Raw genomic sequence first — 24,113 nt, 5'->3', positions numbered from 1 at the left:
TATGTCTCCTCCCAGGACCACTTCTGACGCCTGACATGACAAACAAAGGGTCCCTAATTAAACGCCTCGTGTTCAGCATATCCATGTAGGGCACTCGTGATTCTGAAGAGTTCCCATGTCGGAGCCTTGGGTACCGCCAGGGGCTGGTGTGACACGTGTGGGCGCGGAGTAACAGGCTAAATCATCCAGAGCCCACGTGTGTGGCCCACGCGCCTGTCCTACTCGGCTTGTCCTTGGTCAGGGTCAAAAGCGCCCGTTTCAACGTTCTCCATTTGACCCTGTAAAAGCAGCATCCGGGCACCTCTCTGCTTCGTGAAGGCAGTTCTCATCCCACATCGGACTGACTGGCTCTACAGATGCGATGCGATCGAAACGTCCAACTGCAGCCCGGCCAGCATGGCTCCGGGTCGAGTGTCGACCTAGGAACCAGGTCACAGTTTGATTCCTGGTCAGGACACATGCCTGGGTTTCAGGCTTGATCCCCAGCAGGGGGTGTGCAGGAGGCAGCCAGTCAATGATTCTCTCTTATCATTGATGTTTCTCTCTCTCTCTCCCTCTCCCTCTCTGAAATCAATAAAAACATATTTTAAAAAATAAAATGTCCAGCTATAATACTTCATGGAAAAAGGTCTGACAACTCAAGGTGCGAGTCTTACAAACACGTATCTCTACATATGCATATGTATGTAGATAATAACTAAATGATGGAAATGGAGAGAAAATTCAAAATATGATTGGCACGCTTTAAAAGCTCACATTTGAATTAAATGTTATCAGAAGCAAATGCATATATACATACACACATATTTTAAATTTATATGTAAACCAGGTTTATCTTGATGTGGGATTAAAGAAAATGAGCCACGATTTTGTAAAATCTCCCCTGAAGCAAGCTTTCAATGAGTTCCTTCAGATGCGGCATTTTCTAACTGGAGCCCAGGTCTCCGAGCTAAGTCCCTGGGCTCCAGCCTCTGCCACCCGCCTGCGCCCCGAGCTCCCTCCGCCCCACCCCACCCAGCCTCAGGGGAGAGGGCAGGGCGCCTCCGGGCTGTGACCTTCCTGAACCTGCCAGGTGCCCCCTGGCTACCCCTCCAGGAGGGCACGGAGCCTCCATGGGGCTCCAACTGAGAACCTTACCAAGTCCTCAGGCTTCTGCCCCAACCGGTGCCCCTGCTGTTACCCAGCCCAGTCAGGAATGCTCTCTCCGGCCCCTCCCCCCTCTCTCCTGCCCCTTCCCCCTCTCTCCTGCCCCTTCCTCCTCTCTCCTGCCCCTTCCCCCTCCCGCCTGCCCCTTCCCCCTCTCTCCTGCCCCTTCCTCCTCTCTCCTGCCCCTTCCTGTCCCCATCAGGCACCTGAAGCAGGTCCTCCCTGTGCTGGGCACCGGGGGGCCTGGCTCACCAGCCACCTCTGCGAAGAGGAGAGGCCGGTGGCCCTGCTTTCCCAGAGGCCGGCAGCATGGGTCTCCCGACCTCCCAGGTTCCTCTTCTGTCCAATAGCGTCCAGTCGTCTCCCCCAGCCCGTGTGGCTCAGCGGATAGAGCCGGCCTGCGGACCGAGGGTCCCGGCTTCGAGTCTGGTCAGGGCACAGGCCCGGGCTGGGGCTCGATCCCCGGGGCGGGGGGGGGCGTGCAGGAGGCAGCCTACATGATTCCCTCTCCTCATTGATGTTTCTATCCCCTCCCTCTCCCTTCCTCTCTGAGATCAATAAAAACTTGTTTAAAAACATTTATATATATTCTCTCCGGGGGCCTGCAGAACCCCAGCGAGCAGCGGCTCACGGGGTGCGGGCTGCTCAGGGGGTCCCAGGGCCCGGGGGCTCGCGGGGACACGCTCGTGCGGGGGCCACCTCCTGCATGGACATGGTCCCGGAAGGCGTCTGAGTCGCCAAGGGAACATCGGACGGAGGAATCCGGACGCAGCCTGTCTTCCTGCTGTAAAACTCCCAGCACGGAGCTTGGCCTCTCCGCTCCTCCAGCAGGACGTAACCCCGGGCTCCCTCGTCTCTGCGCTGAGCCGGCCACGTAAACTTGTAACGGACGGAGGAGCCGCCAGCTGTTCACGTCCAAGTTTCACAGAACCCCTTCCCCTGAGCACGTATGTTACCCAGGGAACGGAATGGAGCCCAAGGCAGCTGTGAAACGAGGTGCGTGACGAGACCCCGCGTGAGAAGGCGTGGAGAGAATGCAGCAGGCGTGATACTTGGACGTGGCTGATCGCTGACTAAAACAGCCAACAGACGGCCTGTCAGCTCCTGCTTTCCACGCACACTCGGGTCTCAGACGAGGCAGCGTCAGTCCTGCTCCCCCGGAGCTGAGGGCTGGGTGAGGCCAGGAGGCAGACCAGGCAGAGAAATGCAGGCACCTCTCGGAAAGGATGAGGGGGGTGAGGGAAGAGGAGGAGGAGGAGGAGGAGGGTCACCTCAGACCCGCGGCTTTCGCCCAGCTCTGTGCCCTCCCACCCCATGCACACACCACGTGGAGCACAGAGGCCGGCCTGCCACCAGGAGGCCTGGGAACCCCGTGCTGTGATGGCAGTCCCAGCTGGCCATGCGGCTCAGTGACCGTGTCGCCTTCTAAAATGTCTCTTGAAATCACTTGTCTGCTCTTGAAATCACTCAATGTAACAAGAGCAAATTGTACTGCTCCCTAGCTGCTCATGGACCATGCTCCAGGATAGACCATCTGTTAGGCCACAAAACAATTCTTAAAGAATTTAGAAAGCTTGACATCACGCAAAGGCTCTTTCTCAATCACAATGGGAGGAGACGTAAAATAAATAAGGGAAGTAAAACTTGAAGATGCACAAATATGTGGATATTAAATAACACACTTATAAACAATCCATCAGTAAAGAAGAAATCACAAGGGAGCTAGAAAATAGTTGAGACGACTGAAAATGGAAACACACCAGAACGTTTGGGGTGCAGCAAAAGCAGTGCTAAGAGGGAAATTCATAGCTATAAGCACTCCCTTTAGAAGGCCTCAAATCCTGCATCTTCAGGAACAGAAAAAAACAAGGACCAACGAAACCCAAAGCAAACAGATGCAGGCAGCTCATATGATTTAGAGCTGAGATAAGTAAAATGGGAAATAGGAAATAATAGAACAAGATCAATGTAACCAGCGATGGTTCTTAGAAAAGATCAACAGAATAAACAAACACCTAGTGAGATGGAAGATGACAAGTGTATGTTTTGGAATTCAGTATTCAAACATGATTGCCCCGTTCTTCTCATTGGCATGGACAACGTTAAAATGCCAGGGGAAAATGGACAGAGAAGATGTAGGCCACGTCATTATTAGGTGCACACGTGTCCTACACACCCTTGCAAACACCCTGCTGTGACTAAAGGCCCTGATTTTCACACGCAATGTGCTCCCCTCCCCCCGTCCACCACGGCAGACCCCGCCCATGGGAGCTGTCACTCACAGATCATCGAGGCTGGGTCACCCCAAAGGGAGGCTCGGGTGGGAGGGGGAGAGGACACGGGGTCCGCTGTGCGGGATTCACTCCCAGCGTGTGGGGAACACGGTACCCAGGTGTTCATAAGTAGAACCCCCTGAGGAGCTGGCCCTTCCCTCCCATCCCAGCTCCGCGCTCTGAACTCGTGAGCAGAGTCGGGAGGCGGTGTGTTCTCGGCCAGTGCTGCTCACCGGCACGAGGTGGCGGGAATCCCGTGAAAGTACCTGAGCGTGAGATAGCCCGTTTCTTCCTCTCACCCGGACGGTGATATTTTGTACGGATTCCTGCTGGCCTCTTCAGTTCCTGTCACCTTCCCCCTTCCATGTAAAGATACCACGACTCGACGCGGGAAGAACGCTTTCTGGAATGAGTTGGGTGCAACTGGACGGCCTTCTCAGGGTGCAGGTCACATGCACCTTGCACACGGCGTGTTCTGCATTCTTGTAAGAGTGCCAGCAACCGCGGAAAAGAACTTGCATTGAAATACGAGTCAGTGGCCCTGGTTGGTTTTGTTCCGTGGTCAGGGCGTGGGCCCGTGGACCAGAGGATCGCGGGTTAGATTCCCAGTCAAGGGCACATACCTGGGGGCAGGCTCGATCCCTGGCCCCTGTCCGGGTGAGGCAACCAATCGATGAGTCTCTCTCACATTGAAGTTTCTCTCTCTGTCTCTCCATCCTTCCTCCCTCCTCCCTCCCTTCCACTCTCTCTGAGAATCAGTGGAAAAAACAACCTCGGGTGAGGATTAGCAAAATACACATGAGCAAGTGGCACCTCGCATCTTAGAAACACAACGCTTGGCTTCGGTCGTCGGATTCCGTTGAGAAAATCCAGGTCAATGTTGTATGCGCCACTTTAACTTCATAATTCAGAACTGTGGTGAAATGATGATAAGCCAGGTTTCCAATAAATCAGTGTACTGGCCTTCTACTGAAATTGTTAGGTGACGGCTTTTATTAAAGCGCCGTCCTCCAGACACTGTCAGGAGGGACACCGTTTGGGGCGCCGAAGGGGTCCGCGTGACCGTGCGTTGCTCACGTTTGCCTGACACTCGGTTGTCAAAGGCTCAAGTGACTTATCCTGTTTTTGCAGATACTTGCCAATCAAGTGCACATTTATATGCACACACGGCATTGGAACCTTCACGAGTCTCAGTAGCCTCATATTTGAGGAGAGAACGATTTCCAGAAATAATTTGTCCAGGTGTTTTCTGTCTGTCGGTTTCCAGTGTCGGGGCAGAGAGTCTCAGTGGTCCCGCAGCCACGTTTCCGCCCAGGCTGCTCGGTCCCCACACACGTGGCCCCACAGACCCACGTCGGCAGGGTCCCTTTCGGTGGCCAAGTCCCGCTCTGGCCCACGGGTGCCGCTTGGAGACCTTCTGGCCCACTCGATGGTTTCGCACTGGGAATGCTTTGAGGCTGGTGAACGCGGTAGCTCCGGGGATCTTGGCTTTTTCTGGCATGTTCTCTGCTCTCCGATAGCGTCTTTGAGGAAGAGTCTGTCACCTGGTCAGGTGAAAGGCATGCTGGGAAAGGTGGATTTTCAGCGCGTGGCGCGTCCGAGCACACGGGGGATCGGGTGACGGAGAAAGCAGGAGAGGACGGTGTGACGTGTAGAGGACGTGAGCTGCTTCCCCGCTGCGACCTGAGCCCACCTGTCCAGGTGAGAGGGCGGGGTCTAAGGGGAGGCGTCGCCGGTGGCACCCGTGGCCGTGGCGGCGCTTCGTTCAGCCTGGGTGGGTGGTTTGTGGCGGACACGTGGCCCGGACGGCACATCCTGCGGAACGGCCCTCCTGGGGGCAGCTGTTCGCTGTGTCCGCAGTGCGCGGGGCATTCGGCCACTCACCGTTTAAAGTAGACGGACTGTCCGGGGGCTTCCTCCCGCTCATGTGCCCGGGACGGCTCGCTCCTCCACGGTCGCAGCAGCATCGCTGGGGGCATCGTCCCCGCCGGGAAGGAGTGCCTCTTCCGATTTGCTTCTGCTGGGCCACTTCCTAGTTCAAGGCGATTTATATTCCGTAGAGATTTGGGGGAGCAAACACTGTTTACCTTACGATTTATAGACACCTGTCGACACGCCCCCCCACCCCGCCCCCATCGCTCCCTGTAAATATACGTTAAGCACCGGCTCCAGGCTTTCCATTTTCAACGTGAGCATAGAGGTCACTGTCCTAACCCGAACGACGCCTCACCAGGGACGGCCGTCGCGTGCCCAGGCCTCACTGCCTCAGAGCTCTGCCCGCAGGACTGAAATGAGAAACGGAGCGGGCAGCTGTTTTAAGGGGAAAAAGACAACACATTAACTGATAAACGTAATTTCCACGTGTTCGGCAGGACCAAGAGCTGGTCATGTTGCCACCGGGGATGATGAGTCGTCGTGTTTGAGACGGCGGCGGTTTAGTGTGTCCATCCATCTGCTTTTCCCTTTAGTTTGAAAGGGACCCCGATATTTGCACAGGGGACGGGAAGGCACACACGTCGGAGCCTCTAACTTTGGTTTCGGAAAAGCGTGCTCAGTGCGGCAGGAGGAACGAGCGCGGGCTCGCGTGCAGTTGTTTAAAGACAGCACGGCCCGTCCATCTGCGGCGCTGCCCCGTCCCCGTCTGAGGCGAGAGGGCCGCCCGCGGCTGCTGGTGAGTCGTCGTTCAGACGGAGCCGGGGCGACGGGCGGGTGGCATGATTGGGGTGATTTATCTGAGGTTGGCACGGAGACCGGCTGCGTCTCCTAATTAAGTCTAACAAATAGGACGCGTAATGAAGTGTTCCGTCCCGCGGCCCTCACGGGAGGCGAGAGTCACACCAACAACTGATTGAGGCGGTTCTTTGGGGCGTGATTAGCTGTTTCCCGTGTGTCTCCTCCCTCCGTTCCGACACCCTGCGTTAGCTCCGCCGCCCAGTTATTTTGCCGGGTCGCGTTGCCCGTTTTAATCGCTCCTCCGTGGGACTGCGTCTCGCTGCACGGAGATCAGTGGTCCCGCTGTCCCGGCATTTTCGGCGTTCTTTCTGGAGTGCCATTTCCCAGGAGCAGTGTTGTCTCTGCATGTCATCACTAAAGAGCGTGTCTGCGCGTGCGGCTGGAAGGATCCGGAACGTCTGCCAGGCGACGGGCGCTCCCCGGCGACGCCGACCGGCCGCACTGCTCACGTTTCAAGCTGCAGAGGAATTCGCAGCTCTCCCCACCCGTTTGCTGAATTAAATTATTTTATTTTATTTAAACATATACATTCGTGGATGAAAACGGGTAGGGCGCAGACGTAGGCCCCGGTTCTGTAGAGACCAGTTCTGCATTTTGCCGCGTGGAATGACGCTCTGCTCTGCTCTGCGGCGGTTGTTGTGCTGTGGGTCTCAGGTCCCCCGCCTCCCGTTTTTAATAAATCGCCGGCCTCTGCCGTCCGACTGAGCACATATTGGATGATTTTCTCGATAACGCCGGGTGCGCTGGCGCCTCGCCCAGGATTAATAAGACTCAGCTCCGCCGTGAGCCTCTTTCACCGGCAAACGTCTCCCTGTCCCCCCGCGGAGCCGTGGCCTGTGGCTGCGCGCGAGCATCCCCTGCCGTGGACAGCGTCAGGGCGTTTGGCTGGTGTGGGCTTGCGGGGTTCCTGTCTAATGTGGGTCTCTGCCCTTCGCACACCCCGCCTTCTCTCCTGGAACGGCGTGGGCCCCTCTTCCCTCCGGAGACGCCGCGGTGTCGCGACCGCCCTTCTTCCCGGAGCACAGGCCTCCGCGGCGGAGAAGCCGTGGGCAGCTGGGCCCGTTTATCGGGAAGTCACAGCACAGAGGGCTCATTCCGGACGGAGTGGAGCTGGGGATGGCTCCGGGACAGACTGAGACGGGGGCACGCATCTCCGCTCAGGTGTCCAGGGTTAAATGGCCCCACGTGGCAAAGCGTGTGCATGCCCAGATGCCTGGCAGGGGCTGCCTTAGTGGTGGCTGCGTTCACCCCATCCTGTCCCCATCTGCCACCCTCCATGGCCAGCCCTGCATGCTGCCCCGCCAGGCCGCACCTGCCACCAGTTCCAGGGACCCTGTTACTTCAGCCCTGACCCTCGGCACAGCCAACAGCCCTGTCCCAGTTGGTTCTGAGGCAGTGAAGGGAAAGACTTGCATTTGTATTTACATCAAAGTTGCAACCATGTTTCTCTCCTGCAAAGTCAGTGACACCTGCAGAGCATGCTGGGACATTTTAGCTCTGACTTTTGCCTCCATTTTCACCACTAGGTGGCGCTATGGGCAGGCAGCTAAGGCCCACAGGGCCTGCTGTTGACAGACAGGGAGATAGACCCGGGTCATAGCTGCACGAATAGTATTGACAGGAGCTGAACAAACGTTAAATTGTTTTCTCTTATTCCCCCCCACACTCCTTAGTAAGAAAACTGAAGAACTGGGTAAACAGTGTGAACCACTCGTACCTACACAGCGAACAGTTCTATCTCCAATAATTAAGAAGCGGTCGCACTAAGTCTTAGCTTCTGTCGTTACTCTGTGTCTACAGAAACACCCCTGCGCGCTTCACGTTCCTGAGTCCCAGGCCTTCTTTCCAAGGCCTCCTTTTCTCTGCTGTCACTGAGGGTTCTCTCTGTGTAAAGTTAAAAATCACATAATCACTTTGTGTTTATCCCCCACCCCTTGTAGACTCTGAGTTCTTTGCAGACCAGGACTTTGTCTTCTCTCTGTCTTCATCCTGGCGCTGGGCCTGGCTGAGCACATTCCGTAAATGCTGGCAGTGGGGCAGGGCCGCCCTGGGGCGGGGCAGCCTCCATCCCGGCCCCTACCGTGAAGGAGGGAGGCAGGCAGGCCAGCCGGCCAGCAAAACGCTTCATTACACTGGGCCGTTGGAAGGGAAGGGGCGGGATGCTGCCAGAGGGACTGACGTCTGGCCAGAATGGGCCGGGGCACCACCCAGACACCTCCGTCCTGCAGAGACTCGAGCGAGGAGTGTGAGCGGCCGTGGGCCCAGGCCGGAGCACGCACGTGCGTCAGAAACAAGGAGCCCCTTCCGGCTGGATGCCCTGAACCCTGCAGGGTAATGCATGTGGCAGCGCCATTCCCAACAGCCCAGACACAGCCACCTCGCCGTCCACGGAGAAAGCGTGGATAACGACCTGTGGCATACCCGTCCCACGGACTCGTATTCAGCCTCACAGATAAGCCCTGGCGTTGGTGACGGCGTGATGCACCTGCAGGGAGTGGCCAGTGCAATCAGCCACGCACCGGCGAGTCCAGTCCACGGGGAGAGGCTGGGGTGGCATCACCAGGGGCCAAGGGCACAGCTTTGTAGGACGAACACGGAGAGAGATTAGTCACGGCCTGGGGACTGCGGCTGGTCATGCACACCGCCCGGCCGGGCCTACGCCGAGGCTGCGGGTTCAACCCCCCGTCGGTGCCTGTGGGAGGCAGCTGATGTCTCTCTCTGTCTCTCTCTCGTTAATAAACATGTCCTCCCATGAGGATGAACATAATGATGGTAACCATGTGGTTCACTGGACATTGGCTGCGAGGTTTCGGGCGCGCTCACCACACACGGTGTCCATGTGAGCACAGGTGGCTAGCCTGGCTGTGGGCATCGTTTCGCTGCGCATGCCGATCACCCGCTGCCGGCCTCACACGCACTCGGTGTTCATTGCCGTTGCCTTCTGCTGCCCTGGCCGCGGTGGCGCGGATGGCTGGGGCGTCTTCCCGCACAAGGAGACGTGGCAGTGTGATCTCTGCTCAGGGCGCGTATGGGAGGCATCCAATCCAGTCTCTCTCTCTCTCTCTCTCTCTCTCTCTCTTTCTCTCTCTCTTTCTCCCTCCTTCCCTCTCTCCTCCTCCCTCCCCTGCCCCTCTCTCTTCCCCTCTCTCTGAAATCAATAGCTTGTCCTCAGGTGAGGATTAAACAAACACGCACCTATTCTGTGGGCATCCTGCTGGCCTGCACCCCCGGGAGGCTGTACCGGGAACCGTTGGCAGGCTGCGTTAGAAACTCGTTAGGATGTGTGTTTCTGCCTTAGGTTCCGAGGTCACGTTCCCAGCACAGGTAAAGGCGGTCCTTCGACAGCAGCCGCTGGTGATGGTCCAGGCTGAGCCCCGACAAAGCCACCCCCCGCCCCCCCCCCCGGCCGGGGCTGGAAAGCATCACAAGTGGCATCTCCCACCCTAACGGAAGCCCCTTTGCAGGGAGAGCCCTGCCGGGCGCCCGCCAGCCGGCCAGCGTGGCGCTGGCGTTCCTGGGTGACGGGCGCCTCTGCGGGCTGCTATCGGGGCGGAGCCAGCCCACCCACGGGAAAGGCGCCGTGGAGGGAGGGGGACGTGGTCCCGATAAGTGGACGCGTGGGAAGAAACCAACCGAACCCAAACCCCCCTCCCCCCGGGCTGGGCCGCACAGGGGGGTCAGGCTGGGTCCCAGCGGCTCCAGCCCCAGGCCTGTTCCTAACCAGGTGCTCCAGTCACGTGTCCACGCACACGCCGCCTGGGAAGAGTGGGCGTTACACACACATCCCGATGCCCGTCACGAAGCTCCCTGAGACTTCCAGACGGCAACACGACCACCGCACGTCGCACGGCCTGGGAGCGCCGGGCGGGGCTGCGCACACGGGTGGAGCCGAGTCAGAGCCGCCTCCCCGCGTCCCTCGGGCCTCTCCGCTGGTCTAACAAACAGCATCTGACGGCGTTTTAATAAGATTCCAGAGATTCCGATTTCCTCCGACATAGATCCCTTAGCTGTCTCTCCAGTCCTAGGGTTTCTGCTTCCTGTTCCCTCTCTCCCTCTCTCTCTCTCCCTCTCTCTCTCCCTCTCTCTCTCTGTCTCTCCCTCTCTCTCTCTCTCCCTCCCCCTCTCTCTTACCTACTTACCTGTTTCCCCTATCTTTCTATCATCGATATCTATCTGTCATCTCTACCACTTTCATTTAGGTATTGTCTGTATCAGTCGCTCTCTTTCATCTATTATACCTATCATATCTATCATATTTATATCTATTGCATTTATCATCTATCTATCATCTATGTATCTATCAGCTACATCTATCTATCTATCTATCATCTATCTATCTATCTATCTATCTATCTATCTATCTATCTATCTATCTACCATCTATCTATATATCTATCTATCTATCATCTATCTATCTATCAGCTATCTATCTATCATCTATCTATCTATCTATCTATCTATCAACCTATCTATCATCTACTTCTATCTATCTATCTATCTATCTATCTATCTATCTAACTATCATCTATGATTGTCAGCTGTCTGTCCCTTCTGGTCTCTGTGGGTTCTAGTCTACCTTTACGACACCTTCTGCGCTCTCTCCCCTTCATCACGGTTTGATCCCTGAAGGAAGCATCCCTCTCTCAGGAGGAAAGGCCCCTGTCTGCGGAAAGAAGCTCAGAGAACAGGATTGTGTTGTGCGTCAGAGAGCAGCCGTCTTGCCTAGATGTCACGCGCTCATCCCCACGACGGGGTGTTCTTTATAAAAGCAAAAATTAAAAAAACACCTCAAGCCTTTGAAAATTACATGCAGAGGACAATTTTCTAGTCTCAGAAGTTCTTTTTCATATGTTAATATAAATAATTACATAAAATATGCATACATTTCTCTGAAAGTATTCATTTCATGGAGTTCTAGGTATCCTTCAAATATATGTTCATTAATTATAATCAACATTGCTTTTGATTACACTGAGTTTTCTTCCTGTCACTCCCAGCACTAAAAGTGTTAACATAAATATTTGATAGATATTTGACTTAAATACGGTTAATGTCGCTTGTGGAGCTGATGAGGACTAACTATGGAGGAACGCGGTGCTGACTTCTGTACCCTCCCCGTGGGCACCAGGGTCCGTGTCCTTAATCCCAGGACAGCGTGGCAGCACGGGGGACGTGGTGGGATGGGGGGCAGCACGGGGGACGGGGTGGGATGGGGGGCAGCACGGGGGACGCGGTGGGATGGGGGGGCAGCACGGGGGACGGGGTGGGATGGGGGGCAGCACGGGGGACGCGGTGGGATGGGGGGCAGCATGGGGGACGCAGTGGGATGGGGGGCAGCACGGGGGACGCAGTGGGATGGGGGGCAGAATGGGGGACGCAGTGGGATGGGGGGCAGCACGGGGGACGGGGTGGGATGGGGGGCAGCACGGGGGACGCGGTGGGATGGGGGGCAGCACGGGGGACGCGGTGGGATGGGGGGCAGCACGGGGGACGCAGTGGGATGGGGGGCAGCACGGGGGACGCGGTGGGATGGGGGGCAGCACGGGGGACGCGGTGGGATGGGGGGCAGCACGGGGGACGGGGTGGGATGGGGGGCAGAATGGGGGGGACACGGTGGGATGGGGGGCAGAATGGGGGACGGGGTGGGATGGGGGGCAGCACGGGGGACGCGGTGGGATGGGGGGCAGCACGGGGGACGCGGTGGGATCGGGGGGCAGCACGGGGGACGGGGTGGGATGGGGGGGCAGCACGGGGGACGCGGTGGGATGGGGGGGCAGCACGGGGGACGCGGTGGGATGGGGGGCAGCACGGGGGACGCGGTGGGATGGGGGGCAGAATGGGGGACGCGGTGGGATGGGGGGCAGCACGGGGGACGCGGTGGGATGGGGGGCAGCACGGGGGACGGGGTGGGATGGGGGGCAGCACGGGGGACGCGGTGGGATGGGGGGCAGCACGGGGGACGGGGTGGGATGGGGGCAGCACGGGGGACGCGGTGGGATCGGGGGGCAGCACGGGGGACGGGGTGGGATGGGGGGCAGCACGGGGGACGGGGTGGGATGGGGGGCAGCACGGGGGACGCGGTGGGATGGGGGGCAGCACGGGGGATGCAGTGGGATGGGGGGCAGCACGGGGGACGGGGTGGGATGGGGGGCAGCACGGGGGATGCAGTGGGATGGGGGGCAGCACGGGGGACGCGGTGGGATGGGGGGCAGCACGGGGGACGGGGTGGGATGGGGGGCAGCACGGGGGACGGGGTGGGATGGGGGGCAGCACGGGGGACGGGGTGGGATGGGGGGCAGCACGGGGGACGGGGTGGGATGGGGGGCAGCACGGGGGACGGGGTGGGATGGGGGGCAGCACGGGGGACGGGGTGGGATGGGGGGCAGCACGGGGGACGCGGTGGGATGGGGGGCAGCACGGGGGATGCAGTGGGATGGGGGGCAGCACGGGGGATGCAGTGGGATGGGGGGCAGCACGGGGGACGGGGTGGGATGGGGGGCAGCACGGGGGATGCAGTGGGATGGGGGGCAGCACGGGGGACGCAGTGGGATGGGGGGCAGCACGGGGGACGGGGTGGGATGGGGGGCAGCACGGGGGACGCGGTGGGGTGGGGGGCAGCACGGGGGATGCAGTGGGATGGGGGGCAGCACGGGGGACGGGGTGGGATGGGGGGCAGCACGGGGGACGCGGTGGGATGGGGGGCAGCACGGGGGATGCAGTGGGATGGGGGGCAGCACGGGGGATGCAGTGGGATGGGGGGCAGCACGGGGGACGGGGTGGGATGGGGGGCAGCACGGGGGACGGGGTGGGATGGGGGGCAGCACGGGGGATGCAGTGGGATGGGGGGCAGCACGGGGGACGCAGTGGGATGGGGGGCAGCACGGGGGACGGGGTGGGATGGGGGGCAGCACGGGGGACGGGGTGGGATGGGGGGCAGCACGGGGGACGGGGTGGGATGGGGGGCAGCACGGGGGACGGGGTGGGATGGGGGGCAGCACGGGGGACGCGGTGGGATGGGGGGCAGCACGGGGGATGCAGTGGGATGGGGGGCAGCACGGGGGATGCAGTGGGATGGGGGGCAGCACGGGGGACGGGGTGGGATGGGGGGCAGCACGGGGGATGCAGTGGGATGGGGGGCAGCACGGGGGACGCGGTGGGGTGGGGGGCAGCACGGGGGATGCAGTGGGATGGGGGGCAGCACGGGGGACGGGGTGGGATGGGGGGCAGCACGGGGGACGGGGTGGGATGGGGGGCAGCACGGGGGACGGGGTGGGATGGGGGGCAGCACGGGGGACGGGGTGGGATGGGGGGCAGCACGGGGGACGGGGTGGGATGGGGGGCAGCACGGGGGACGCGGTGGGATGGGGGGCAGCACGGGGGATGCAGTGGGATGGGGGGCAGCACGGGGGACGGGGTGGGATGGGGGGCAGCACGGGGGACGCGGTGGGATGGGGGGCAGCACGGGGGACGCGGTGGGGTGGGGGGCAGCACGGGGGACGCGGTGGGATGGGGGGGCAGCACGGGGGACGGGGTGGAATGGGGGGGCAGCACGGGGGACGCGGTGGGATGGGGGAAGCACGGGGGGGGAACGCGGTGGGATGGGGGGCAGCACGGGGGACGGGGTGGAATGGGGGGGGCAGCACGGGGGACGGGGTGGGATGGGGGAGCAGCACGGGGGACGCAGTGGGATGGGGGGCAGCACGGGGGACGGGGTGGAATGGGGGGGGGCAGCACGGGGGACGGGGTGGGATGGGGGAGCAGCACGGGGGACGCGGTGGGATGGGGGGCAGCACGGGGGGGGACGCAGTGGGATGGGGGCAGCACGGGGGACGCGGTGGGATGGGGGGCAGAATGGGGGACGCAGTGGGATGGGGGCAGCACGGGGGGGGACGCAGTGGGATGGGGGCAGCACGGGGGACGCGGTGGGATCGGGGGGCAGAATGGGGGACGGGGTGGGATGGGGGGCAGCACGGGGGACGCGGTGGGATGGGGGCAGCACGGGGGACACAGTGGGATGGGGGGCAGCACGGGGGTCGCAGTGGGATGGGGGCAGCACGGGGGACGCGGTGGGATGGGGGCCAGCACGGGGGACGCGGTGGGATGGGGGGCAGCACGGGGGACGCGGTGGGATGGGGGGCAGCACGGGGGACGCGGTGGGATGGGGGGCAGGTGGAAGCCTCGCTGGAAGGCGCTGGCCGAGTCGGAGGCCCCAGGGTGCTCAGTGCTCTCCTGTCCCCGCAGGTCATCAAGCTGGCCTTCGAGGAGTTCGAGCTGGAGCGCGGCTACGACACCCTGACCGTGGGCGACGCCGGCAAGGTGGGCGACACCAGGACCGTCTTGTACGTGTAAGTGTGTCACCTCCCTCCTCCCACGCTGGGGGCGTGGCCAGCGCGGGTGTGCGCAGGTCCCGGGCAGACGGGTTTCTATGCGGCGCGGGATAAAGGCCACAGCGGCTGGGCTCCCGGGTCCAAATCGGAGTCCGGGAGAACTCCTCCGGGTGCTGTGTGATCGGAACCCATGCTTTTCCAAACCGTGAAAGGTAAGACAAACAGCCCCGGCCGGCGTGGCCCAGTGGACAGAGCACCAGTCTGCAGACCAAAGGGTCCCGGGTTCGATTCCGGTCAAGGGCATGTACCTTGTTTTCAGGCTCCGCCCCCGCCGGGCCCTGGTCGGGGCTCCTGCAGGAGGCGCCCGATGGATGTGTCTCTCACACCCACATCGCCGTCCCTCTGTCTCCCTCTCTCCGCTCCCCCTGACAATCAATGGGAAAACACCCTCTCGGGCGATGCGCTTCTCCACTTCCTGTCGCTCTCCCCCGGGGCTCTGGCACGTCAGGTTTCTGTAAGAGCAAGTGCTTTCTAGAACGAGGCCGGCCTCCCAGAACGCCCCGCCCTGGGTGCAGCTGCATCGCTGGCAAACGGGGCTGGGGAGACGGGCACCTCCTGCGTGTCTGTGCGGCTCAGATCCCGGCCGGCGACTAGGATGGCACCGCGTCCCGGCTGCCCCTGAGGACCCACCTGCTCCGCAGCATCGCCTGGACTCCAGCTCCTGCAGACGCGGGGCCGCGAGGACAGGGCCACCTGTTCTGACCTGCTCTGTGGAGACAGACGGGACCCAGGGTGTCTGTGCTGCCAGCCTTTCGGCACCGAGGGCCGTGGCTCCAGCTGGCTCACCGGCCTCCCCCGGGCACAGCTGGCTCACCGGCCTCCCCGGGCACAGCTGGCTCCCCGGCCTCCCCGGGCACAGGTCGCGGCAGGCGTGACCCCTGACCCCACAGACCCGGCAGGGCTTCGGTCACAGAGCACTTAGCAGGGTTCTCACCTGCTCTCCTTAGTCCGAGCACACAGGCAAGGCTGTCTCTATTTTTTAGCAAAAACCTTTTGAGTATGTTTTTATCGATTTTGAGCGAAAGGAAGGGAGAGGGATAGAAGAAACTTGATGAGAAAGAAACATCGTCGATCGTCTGCCTCCCGCACGCCCCCTACTGGGGATCGAGCAGAGCCCAGGCATGTGTCCTGACCAGGAATCGACCAGTGACCTCTGGGTTCATGGGCTGACGCTCAGCCACTGAGCCAGCCCGGCCGGGCGAGAACTGGTGAGAAAGCTCGTCCCCGACAATGTCAGCGATTTATTCTGCCAGAACAGCCCGAACAGCCACACCCCGTTGCTCTCTGATTTCACCGTTAGTCACAGGCAGCTCACGTCTATACAGCGCCGCAGCCGAAGTCCTTTCTGCACCTTCAGAAATGAAGACGACGGTGTGGGGAAGTCCGGGGGGCGGGGGGCGGGGGAGGGAAGGAAACGGGGGACGTCTCTAATACCATCACCAATAAGTTAGAAACTTACCTCAGCACAAGAGTTAAAAATTAAAAAAAAGAACGGGCCGCACTCTGGCCACACGGGGGCGTGCTCCCGCACTCACTGACCTGGGACACATTTGTCTTTGTCCATTGCGGTCACCACGAGCAGTCGGCATCAGGGTGCTGGCCCTGGCTCACAGGAGCAGGACAGCAACAGCGCCGGTCATGGCCACGGTAATGCTGAGTGTCTCACGGGACACACCACGCACCGAGCTGCGTGCCCACGTGTTGTCCTCCGCACCCTCCCCTCAGCCCTGTGAGCCGGCTCAGCAACATCCTCATCGCACACGTGACAAAACCAAAGCACAGATAGAGGTGTCCCATCCACACACCTGGTGCGGGGGGACTGTGTGAGGCTCACCTGGTGCGTGTGGGAGTGTGTGAGGCTCACCTGGTGTGCGTGGGGGAGTGTGTGAGGCTCACCTGGTGCGGGTGGGAGTGTGTGAGGCTCACCTGGTGTGTGTGGGGGAGTGTGTGAGGCTCACCTGGTGTGTGTGGGGGAGTGTGTGAGGCTCACCTGGTGTGGGTGGGGGAGTGTGTGAGGCTCACCTGGTGTGTGTGGGGGAGTGTGTGAGGCTCACCTGGTGCGGGTGGGGGAGTGTGTGAGGCTCACCTGGTGTGTGGGGGAGTGTGTGAGGCTCACCTGGTGCGGGTGGGGGAGTGTGAGGCTCACCTGGTGCGGGTGGGGGAGTGTGTGAGGCTCACCTGGTGCGGGTGGGAGTGTGTGAGGCTCACCTGGTGCGGGTGGGAGTGTGTGAGGCTCACCTGGTGTGGGTGGGAGTGTGTGAGGCTCACCTGGTGTGTGGGGGAGTGTGTGAGGCTCACCTGGTGGGGGTGGGAGTGTGTGAGGCTCACCTGGTGTGGGTGGGAGTGTGTGAGGCTCACCTGGTGTGTGTGGGAGTGTGTGAGGCTCACCTGGTGTGTGTGGGAGTGTGTGAGGCTCACCTGGTGTGTGGGGGAGTGTGTGAGGCTCACCTGGTGCAGGTGGGAGTGTGTGAGGCTCACCTGGTGTGGGTGGGTGTGTGTGAGGCTCACCTGGTGTGTGGGGGAGTGTGTGAGGCTCACCTGGTGTGGGTGGGAGTGTGTGAGGCTCACCTGGTGTGTGGGGGAGTGTGTGAGGCTCACCTGGTGTGTGTGGGAGTGTGTGAGGCTCACCTGGTGTGTGTGGGGGGAGTGTGTGAGGCTCACCTGGTGTGTGTGGGAGTGTGTGAGGCTCACCTGGTGTGTGTGGGTGGGAGTGTGTGAGGCTCACCTGGTGGGTGTGGGAGTGTGTGAGGCTCACCTGGTGCGGGTGGGAGTGTGTGAAGCTCACCTGGTGCGGGTGGGAGTGTGTGAGGCTCACCTGGTGCGGGTGGGGGAGTGTGTGAGGCTCACCTGGTGTGTGTGGGAGTGTGTGAGGCTCACCTGGTGCGGGTGGGAGTGTGTGAGGCTCACCTGGTGCGGGTGGGGGAGTGTGTGAGGCTCACCTGGTGTAGGTGGGAGTGTGTGAGGCTCACCTGGTGCAGGTGGGAGTGTGTGAGGCTCACCTGGTGCGGGGAGAGTGTGTGAGGCTCACCTGGTGTGGGTGGGAGTGTGTGAGGCTCACCTGGTGTGTGGGGGAGTGTGTGAGGCTCACCTGGTGTGTGTGGGAGTGTGTGTGGCTCACCTGGTGTGTGTTGGGGAGTGTGTGAGGCTCACCTGGTGTGGGTGGGAGTGTGTGAGGCTCACCTGGTGCAGGTGGGAGTGTGTGAGGCTCACCTGGTGCGGGTGGGAGTGTGTGAGGCTCACCTGGTGTGTGTGGGGGAGTGTGTGAGGCTCACCTGGTGTGGGTGGGAGTGTGTGAGGCTCACCTGGTGCGGGTGGGAGTGTGTGAGGCTCACCTGGTGCGGGTGGGAGTGTGTGAGGCTCACCTGGTGTGTGTGGGGGAGTGTGTGAGGCTCACCTGGTGTGTGGGGGAGTGTGTGAGGCTCACCTGGTGCGGGTGGGAGTGTGTGAGGCTCACCTGGTTTGTGTGGGAGTGTGTGAGGCTCACCTGGTGTGTGTGGGGGAGTGTGTGAGGCTCACCTGGGGCGGGTGGGGGAGTGTGTGAGGCTCACCTGGTGCGGGTGGGAGTGTGTGAGGCTCACCTGGTGCAGGTGGGAGTGTGTGAGGCTCACCTGGTGCGGGTGGGAGTGTGTGAGGCTCACCTGGTGCGGGTGGGAGTGTGTGAGGCTCACCTGGTGCGGGTGGGAGTGTGTGAGGCTCACCTGGTGTGTGTGGGGGAGTGTGTGAGGCTCACCTGGTGCGGGTGGGAGTGTGTGAGGCTCAGCTGGTGCGGGTGGGAGTGTGTGAGGCTCACCTGGTGCGGGTGGGAGTGTGTGAGGCTCACCTGGTGCGGGTGGGAGTGTGTGAGGCTCACCTGGTGTGTGTGGGGGAGTGTGTGAGGCTCACCTGGTGTGTGTGTGGGAGTGTGTGAGGCTCACCTGGTGCGGGTGGGAGTGTGTGAGGCTCACCTGGTGCAGGTGGGAGTGTGTGAGGCTCACCTGGTGCAGGTGGGAGTGTGTGAGGCTCACCTGGTGCAGGTGGGAGTGTGTGAGGCTCACCTGGTGCGGGTGGGAGTGTGTGAGGCTCACCTGGTGTGTGTGGGGGGAGTGTGTGAGGCTCACCTGGTGCGGGTGGGAGTGTGTGAGGCTCACCTGGTGCAGGTGGGAGTGTGTGAGGCTCACCTGGTGCGGGTGGGAGTGTGTGAGGCTCACCTGGTGCGGGTGGGAGTGTGTGAAGCTCACCTGGTGTGTGTGGGGGAGTGTGTGAGGCTCACCTGGTGCGGGTGGGAGTGTGTGAGGCTCACCTGGTGCGGGTGGGAGTGTGTGAGGCTCACCTGGTGCGGGTGGGAGTGTGTGAGGCTCACCTGGTGCGGGTGGGAGTGTGTGAGGCTCACCTGGTGCGGGTGGGGGAGTGTGTGAGGCTCACCTGGTGCGGGTGGGAGTGTGTGAGGCTCACCTGGTGTGGGTGGGGGAGTGTGTGAGGCTCACCTGGTGCGGGGGGAGTGTGTGAGGCTCACCTGGTGCAGGTGGGAGTGTGTGAGGCTCACCTGGTGCGGGTGGGAGTGTGTGAGGCTCACCTGGTGTGTGGGGGAGTGTGTGAGGCTCACCTGGTGTGTGTGGGGGATTGTGTGAGGCTCACCTGGTGTGTGGGGGGGAGTGTGTGAGGCTCACCTGGTGTGTGTGGGGGAGTGTGTGAGGCTCACCTGGTGTGTGTGGGGGAGTGTGTGAGGCTCACCTGGTGTGTGTGGGGGAGTGTGTGAGGCTCACCTGGTGCGGGTGGGAGTGTGTGAGGCTCACCTGGTGTGTGGGGGAGTGTGTGAGGCTCACCTGGTGTGTGTGTGGGAGTGTGTGAGGCTCACCTGGTGTGTGTGGGGGAGTGTGTGAGGCTCACCTGGTGTGTGTGGGGGAGTGTGTGAGGCTCACCTGGTGTGTGTGGGGGAGTGTGTGAGGCTCACCTGGTGTGTGTGGGGGAGTGTGTGAGGCTCACCTGGTGTGTGTGGGGGAGTGTGAGGCTCACCTGGTGTGTGTGGGGGAGTGTGTGAGGCTCACCTGGTGTGTGTGGGAGTGTGTGAGGCTCACCTGGTGTGTGTGGGGGAGTGTGTGAGGCTCACCTGGTGTGTGTGGGGGAGTGTGTGAGGCTCACCTGGTGTGTGTGGGGGAGTGTGTGAGGCTCACCTGGTGCGGGTGGGAGTGTGTGAGGCTCACCTGGTGCGGTGGGGAGTGTGTGAGGCTCACCTGGTGCAGGTGGGAGTGTGTGAGGCTCACCTGGTGCGGGTGGGAGTGTGTGAGGCTCACCTGGTGTGTGGGGGAGTGTGTGAGGCTCACCTGGTGTGTGTGTGGGAGTGTGTGAGGCTCACCTGGTGTGTGGGGGAGTGTGTGAGACTCACCTGGTGTGTGTGTGGGAGTGTGTGAGGCTCACCTGGTGTGTGTGGGAGTGTGTGAGGCTCACCTGGTGTGTGTGTGGGAGTGTGTGAGGCTCACCTGGTGTGGGTGGGAGTGTGTGAGGCTCACCTGGTGCGTGTGGGAGTGTGTGAGGCTCACCTGGTGTGTGTGGGGGAGTGTGTGAGGCTCACCTGGTGTGTGTGTGGGAGTGTGTGAGGCTCACCTGGTGTGTGGGGGAGTGTGTGAGGCTCACCTGGTGTGTGTGTGGGAGTGTGTGAGGCTCACCTGGTGCGGGTGGGGGAGTGTGAGGCTCACCTGGTGCGGGTGGGAGTGTGTGAGGCTCACCTGGTGTGTGTGGGAGTGTGTGAGGCTCACCTGGTGTGTGTGGGAGTGTGTGAGGCTCACCTGGTGCGGGTGGGAGTGTGTGAGGCTCACCTGGTGCGGGTGGGAGTGTGTGAGGCTCACCTGGTGCGGGTGGGAGTGTGTGAGGCTCACCTGGTGTGGGTGGGAGTGTGTGAGGCTCACCTGGTGTGTGTGTGGGAGTGTGTGAGGCTCACCTGGTGTGTGGGGGAGTGTGTGAGGCTCACCTGGTGCGGGTGGGAGTGTGTGAGGCTCACCTGGTGTGTGTGGGGGAGTGTGTGAGGCTCACCTGGTGTGTGGGGGAGTGTGTGAGGCTCACCTGGTGTGTGGGGGAGTGTGTGAGGCTCACCTGGTGTGTGGGGGTGTGTGTGAGGCTCACCTGGTGTGTGTGGGAGTGTGTGAGGCTCACCTGGTGCGGGTGGGAGTGTGTGAGGCTCACCTGGTGTGGGTGGGTGTGTGTGAGGCTCACCTGGTGTGTGTGGGAGTGTGTGAGGCTCACCTGGTGTGTGTGGGGGAGTGTGTGAGGCTCACCTGGTGTGTGTGGGGGAGTGTGTGAGGCTCACCTGGTGCGGGTGGGAGTGTGTGAGGCTCACCTGGTGTAGGTGGGAGTGGGTGAGGCTCACCTGGTGTGGGTGGGAGTGTGTGAGGCTCACCTGGTGTGGGTGGGAGTGTGTGAGGCTCACCTGGTGTGGGTGGGAGTGTGTGAGGCTCACCTGGTGCGGGTGGGAGTGTGTGAGGCTCACCTGGTGTGTGTGTGGGAGTGTGTGAGGCTCACCTGGTGCGGGTGGGGGAGTGTGTGAGGCTCACCTGGTGTGTGTGGGGGAGTGTGTGAGGCTCACCTGGTGTGTGTGTGGGAGTGTGTGAGGCTCACCTGGTGTGTGTGTGGGAGTGTGTGAGGCTCACCTGGTGTGTGTGTGGGAGTGTGTGAGGCTCACCTGGTGTGGGTGGGGGAGTGTGTGAGGCTCACCTGGTGTGTGTGGGGGAGTGTGTGAGGCTCACCTGGTGTGTGTGTGGGAGTGTGTGAGGCTCACCTGGTGTGGGTGGGGGAGTGTGTGAGGCTCACCTGGTGCGGGTGGGAGTGTGTGAGGCTCACCTGGTGCGTGTGGGAGTGTGTGAGGCTCACCTGGTGTGTGTGTGGGAGTGTGTGAGGCTCACCTGGTGTGTGTGGGGGAGTGTGTGAGGCTCACCTGGTGCGGGTGGGGAGTGTGTGAGGCTCACCTGGTGTGGGTGGGAGTGTGTGAGGCTCACCTGGTGTGGGTGGGAGTGTGTGAGGCTCACCTGGTGTGGGTGGGAGTGTGTGAGGCTCACCTGGTGTGGGTGGGAGTGTGTGAGGCTCACCTGGTGCGGGGTGGGAGTGTGTGAGGCTCACCTGGTGTGGGTGGGGGAGTGTGTGAGGCTCACCTGGTGCGGGTGGGGGAGTGGGTGAGGCTCACCTGGTGTGGGTGGGGGAGTGGGTGAGGCTCACCTGGTGTGTGTGGGGGAGTGAGTGAGGCTCACCTGGTGCGGGTGGGGGAGTGTGTGAGGCTCACCTGGTGTGTGTGTGGGAGTGTGTGAGGCTCACCTGGTGCGGGTGGGAGTGTGTGAGGCTCACCTGGTGTGGGTGGGAGTGTGTGAGGCTCACCTGGTGTGTGTGTGGGAGTGTGTGAGGCTCACCTGGTGTGGGTGGGGGAGTGTGTGAGGCTCACCTGGTGTGTGTGGGGGAGTGTGTGAGGCTCACCTGGTGCGGGTGGGAGTGTGTGAGGCTCACCTGGTGCGGGTGGGAGTGTGTGAGGCTCACCTGGTGTGGGTGGGAGTGTGTGAGGCTCACCTGGTGTGTGTGGGAGTGTGTGAGGCTCACCTGGTGCGGGTGGGAGTGTGTGAGGCTCACCTGGTGTGGGTGGGGGAGTGTGTGAGGCTCACCTGGTGCAGGTGGGAGTGTGTGAGGCTCACCTGGTGTGGGTGGGAGTGTGTGAGGCTCACCTGGTGGGGGTGGGAGTGTGTGAGGCTCACCTGGTGCGGGTGGGAGTGTGTGAGGCTCACCTGGTGTGTGTGGGGGAGTGTGTGAGGCTCACCTGGTGTGGGTGGGGGAGTGTGTGAGGCTCACCTGGTGCGGGTGGGGGAGTGTGTGAGGCTCACCTGGTGGGGGTGGGAGTGTGTGAGGCTCACCTGGTGTGTGTGGGGGAGTGTGTGAGGCTCACCTGGTGTAGGTGGGAGTGTGTGAGGCTCACCTGGTGTGGGTGGGAGTGTGTGAGGCTCACCTGGTGCGGGTGGGAGTGTGTGAGGCTCACCTGGTGTGTGTGTGGGAGTGTGTGAGGCTCACCTGGTGTGGGTGGGAGTGTGTGAGGCTCACCTGGTGCGGGTGGGAGTGTGTGAGGCTCACCTGGTGTGTGTGGGGGAGTGTGTGAGGCTCACCTGGTGCGGGTGGGGGAGTGTGTGAGGCTCACCTGGTGGGGGGGGGAGTGGGTGAGGCTCACCTGGTGCGGGTGGGGGAGTGTGTGAGGCTCACCTGGTGCGGGTGGGGGAGTGTGTGAGGCTCACCTGGTGGGGGTGGGAGTGTGTGAGGCTCACCTGGTGTGGGTGGGAGTGTGTGAGGCTCACCTGGTGCGGGTGGGAGTGTGTGAGGCTCACCTGGTGTGTGTGTGGGAGTGGGTGAGGCTCACCTGGTGTGGGTGGGAGTGTGTGAGGCTCACCTGGTGTGGGTGGGAGTGTGTGAGGCTCACCTGGTGTGGGTGGGAGTGTGTGAGGCTCACCTGGTGTGGGTGGGAGTGTGTGAGGCTCACCTGGTGTGGGTGGGAGTGTGTGAGGCTCACCTGGTGCGGGTGGGAGTGTGTGAGGCTCACCTGGTGTGTGTGTGGGAGTGTGTGAGGCTCACCTGGTGCGGGTGGGAGTGTGTGAGGCTCACCTGGTGCGGGTGGGAGTGTGTGAGGCTCACCTGGTGTGTGTGTGGGAGTGGGTGAGGCTCACCTGGTGTGTGTGGGAGTGTGTGAGGCTCACCTGGTGTGGGTGGGAGTGTGTGAGGCTCACCTGGTGCGGGTGGGAGTGTGTGAGGCTCACCTGGTGCGGGTGGGAGTGTGTGAGGCTCACCTTGTGCGGGTGGGAGTGTGTGAGGCTCACCTGGTGCGGGTGGGAGTGTGTGAGGCTCACCTGGTGTGTGTGTGGGAGTGTGTGAGGCTCACCTGGTGTGTGTGTGGGAGTGTGTGAGGCTCACCTGGTGCGGGTGGGAGTGTGTGAGGCTCACCTGGTGCGGGTGGGAGTGTGTGAGGCTCACCTGGTGCGGGTGGGAGTGTGTGAGGCTCACCTGGTGTGTGTGTGGGAGTGTGTGAGGCTCACCTGGTGTGGGTGGGAGTGTGTGAGGCTCACCTGGTGTGTGTGGGAGTGTGTGAGGCTCACCTGGTGCGGGTGGGGGAGTGTGTGAGGCTCACCTGGTGTGTGTGTGGGAGTGTGAGGCTCACCTGGTGCGGGTGGGAGTGTGTGAGGCTCACCTGGTGTGTGTGGGGGAGTGTGTGAGGCTCACCTGGTGCGGGTGGGGGAGTGTGTGAGGCTCACCTGGTGTGTGTGTGGGAGTGTGTGAGGCTCACCTGGTGTGGGTGGGAGTGTGTGAGGCTCACCTGGTGTGTGTGTGGGAGTGTGTGAGGCTCACCTGGTGCGTGTGGGGGAGTGTGTGAGGCTCACCTGGTGTGTGTGGGGGAGTGTGTGAGGCTCACCTGGTGCGGGTGGGAGTGTGTGAGGCTCACCTGGTGTGTGTGGGGGAGTGTGTGAGGCTCACCTGGTGTGGGTGGGGGAGTGTGTGAGGCTCACCTGGTGTGTGTGTGGGAGTGTGTGAGGCTCACCTGGTGCGGGTGGGAGTGTATGAGGCTCACCTGGTGTGTGTGTGGGAG

General features: G+C 61.8%; 1 protein-coding gene across 1 annotated transcript in view; it reads left to right on the top strand.

Annotated features, from left to right (window-relative positions):
* The window catches only part of CSMD1 (CUB and Sushi multiple domains 1), a 694,425-nt gene that overhangs the window by 465,269 nt on the left and 205,043 nt on the right, over window positions 1–24,113 (top strand). Inside the window, exon 11 of the mRNA XM_054719948.1 lies at window positions 14,394–14,497. Within this exon, the coding sequence (XP_054575923.1) occupies window positions 14,394–14,497 (104 nt within the window). The remainder of the gene's footprint in view (window positions 1–14,393; window positions 14,498–24,113) is intronic.

This window comes from Eptesicus fuscus, chromosome 8 (assembly GCF_027574615.1).
Source record: "Eptesicus fuscus isolate TK198812 chromosome 8, DD_ASM_mEF_20220401, whole genome shotgun sequence".
NCBI classification, from domain to species: domain Eukaryota; kingdom Metazoa; phylum Chordata; class Mammalia; order Chiroptera; family Vespertilionidae; genus Eptesicus; species Eptesicus fuscus.
Note: the sequence above shows the minus strand (reverse complement) of the source record. Positions and strands in the feature narration are given on the sequence as shown.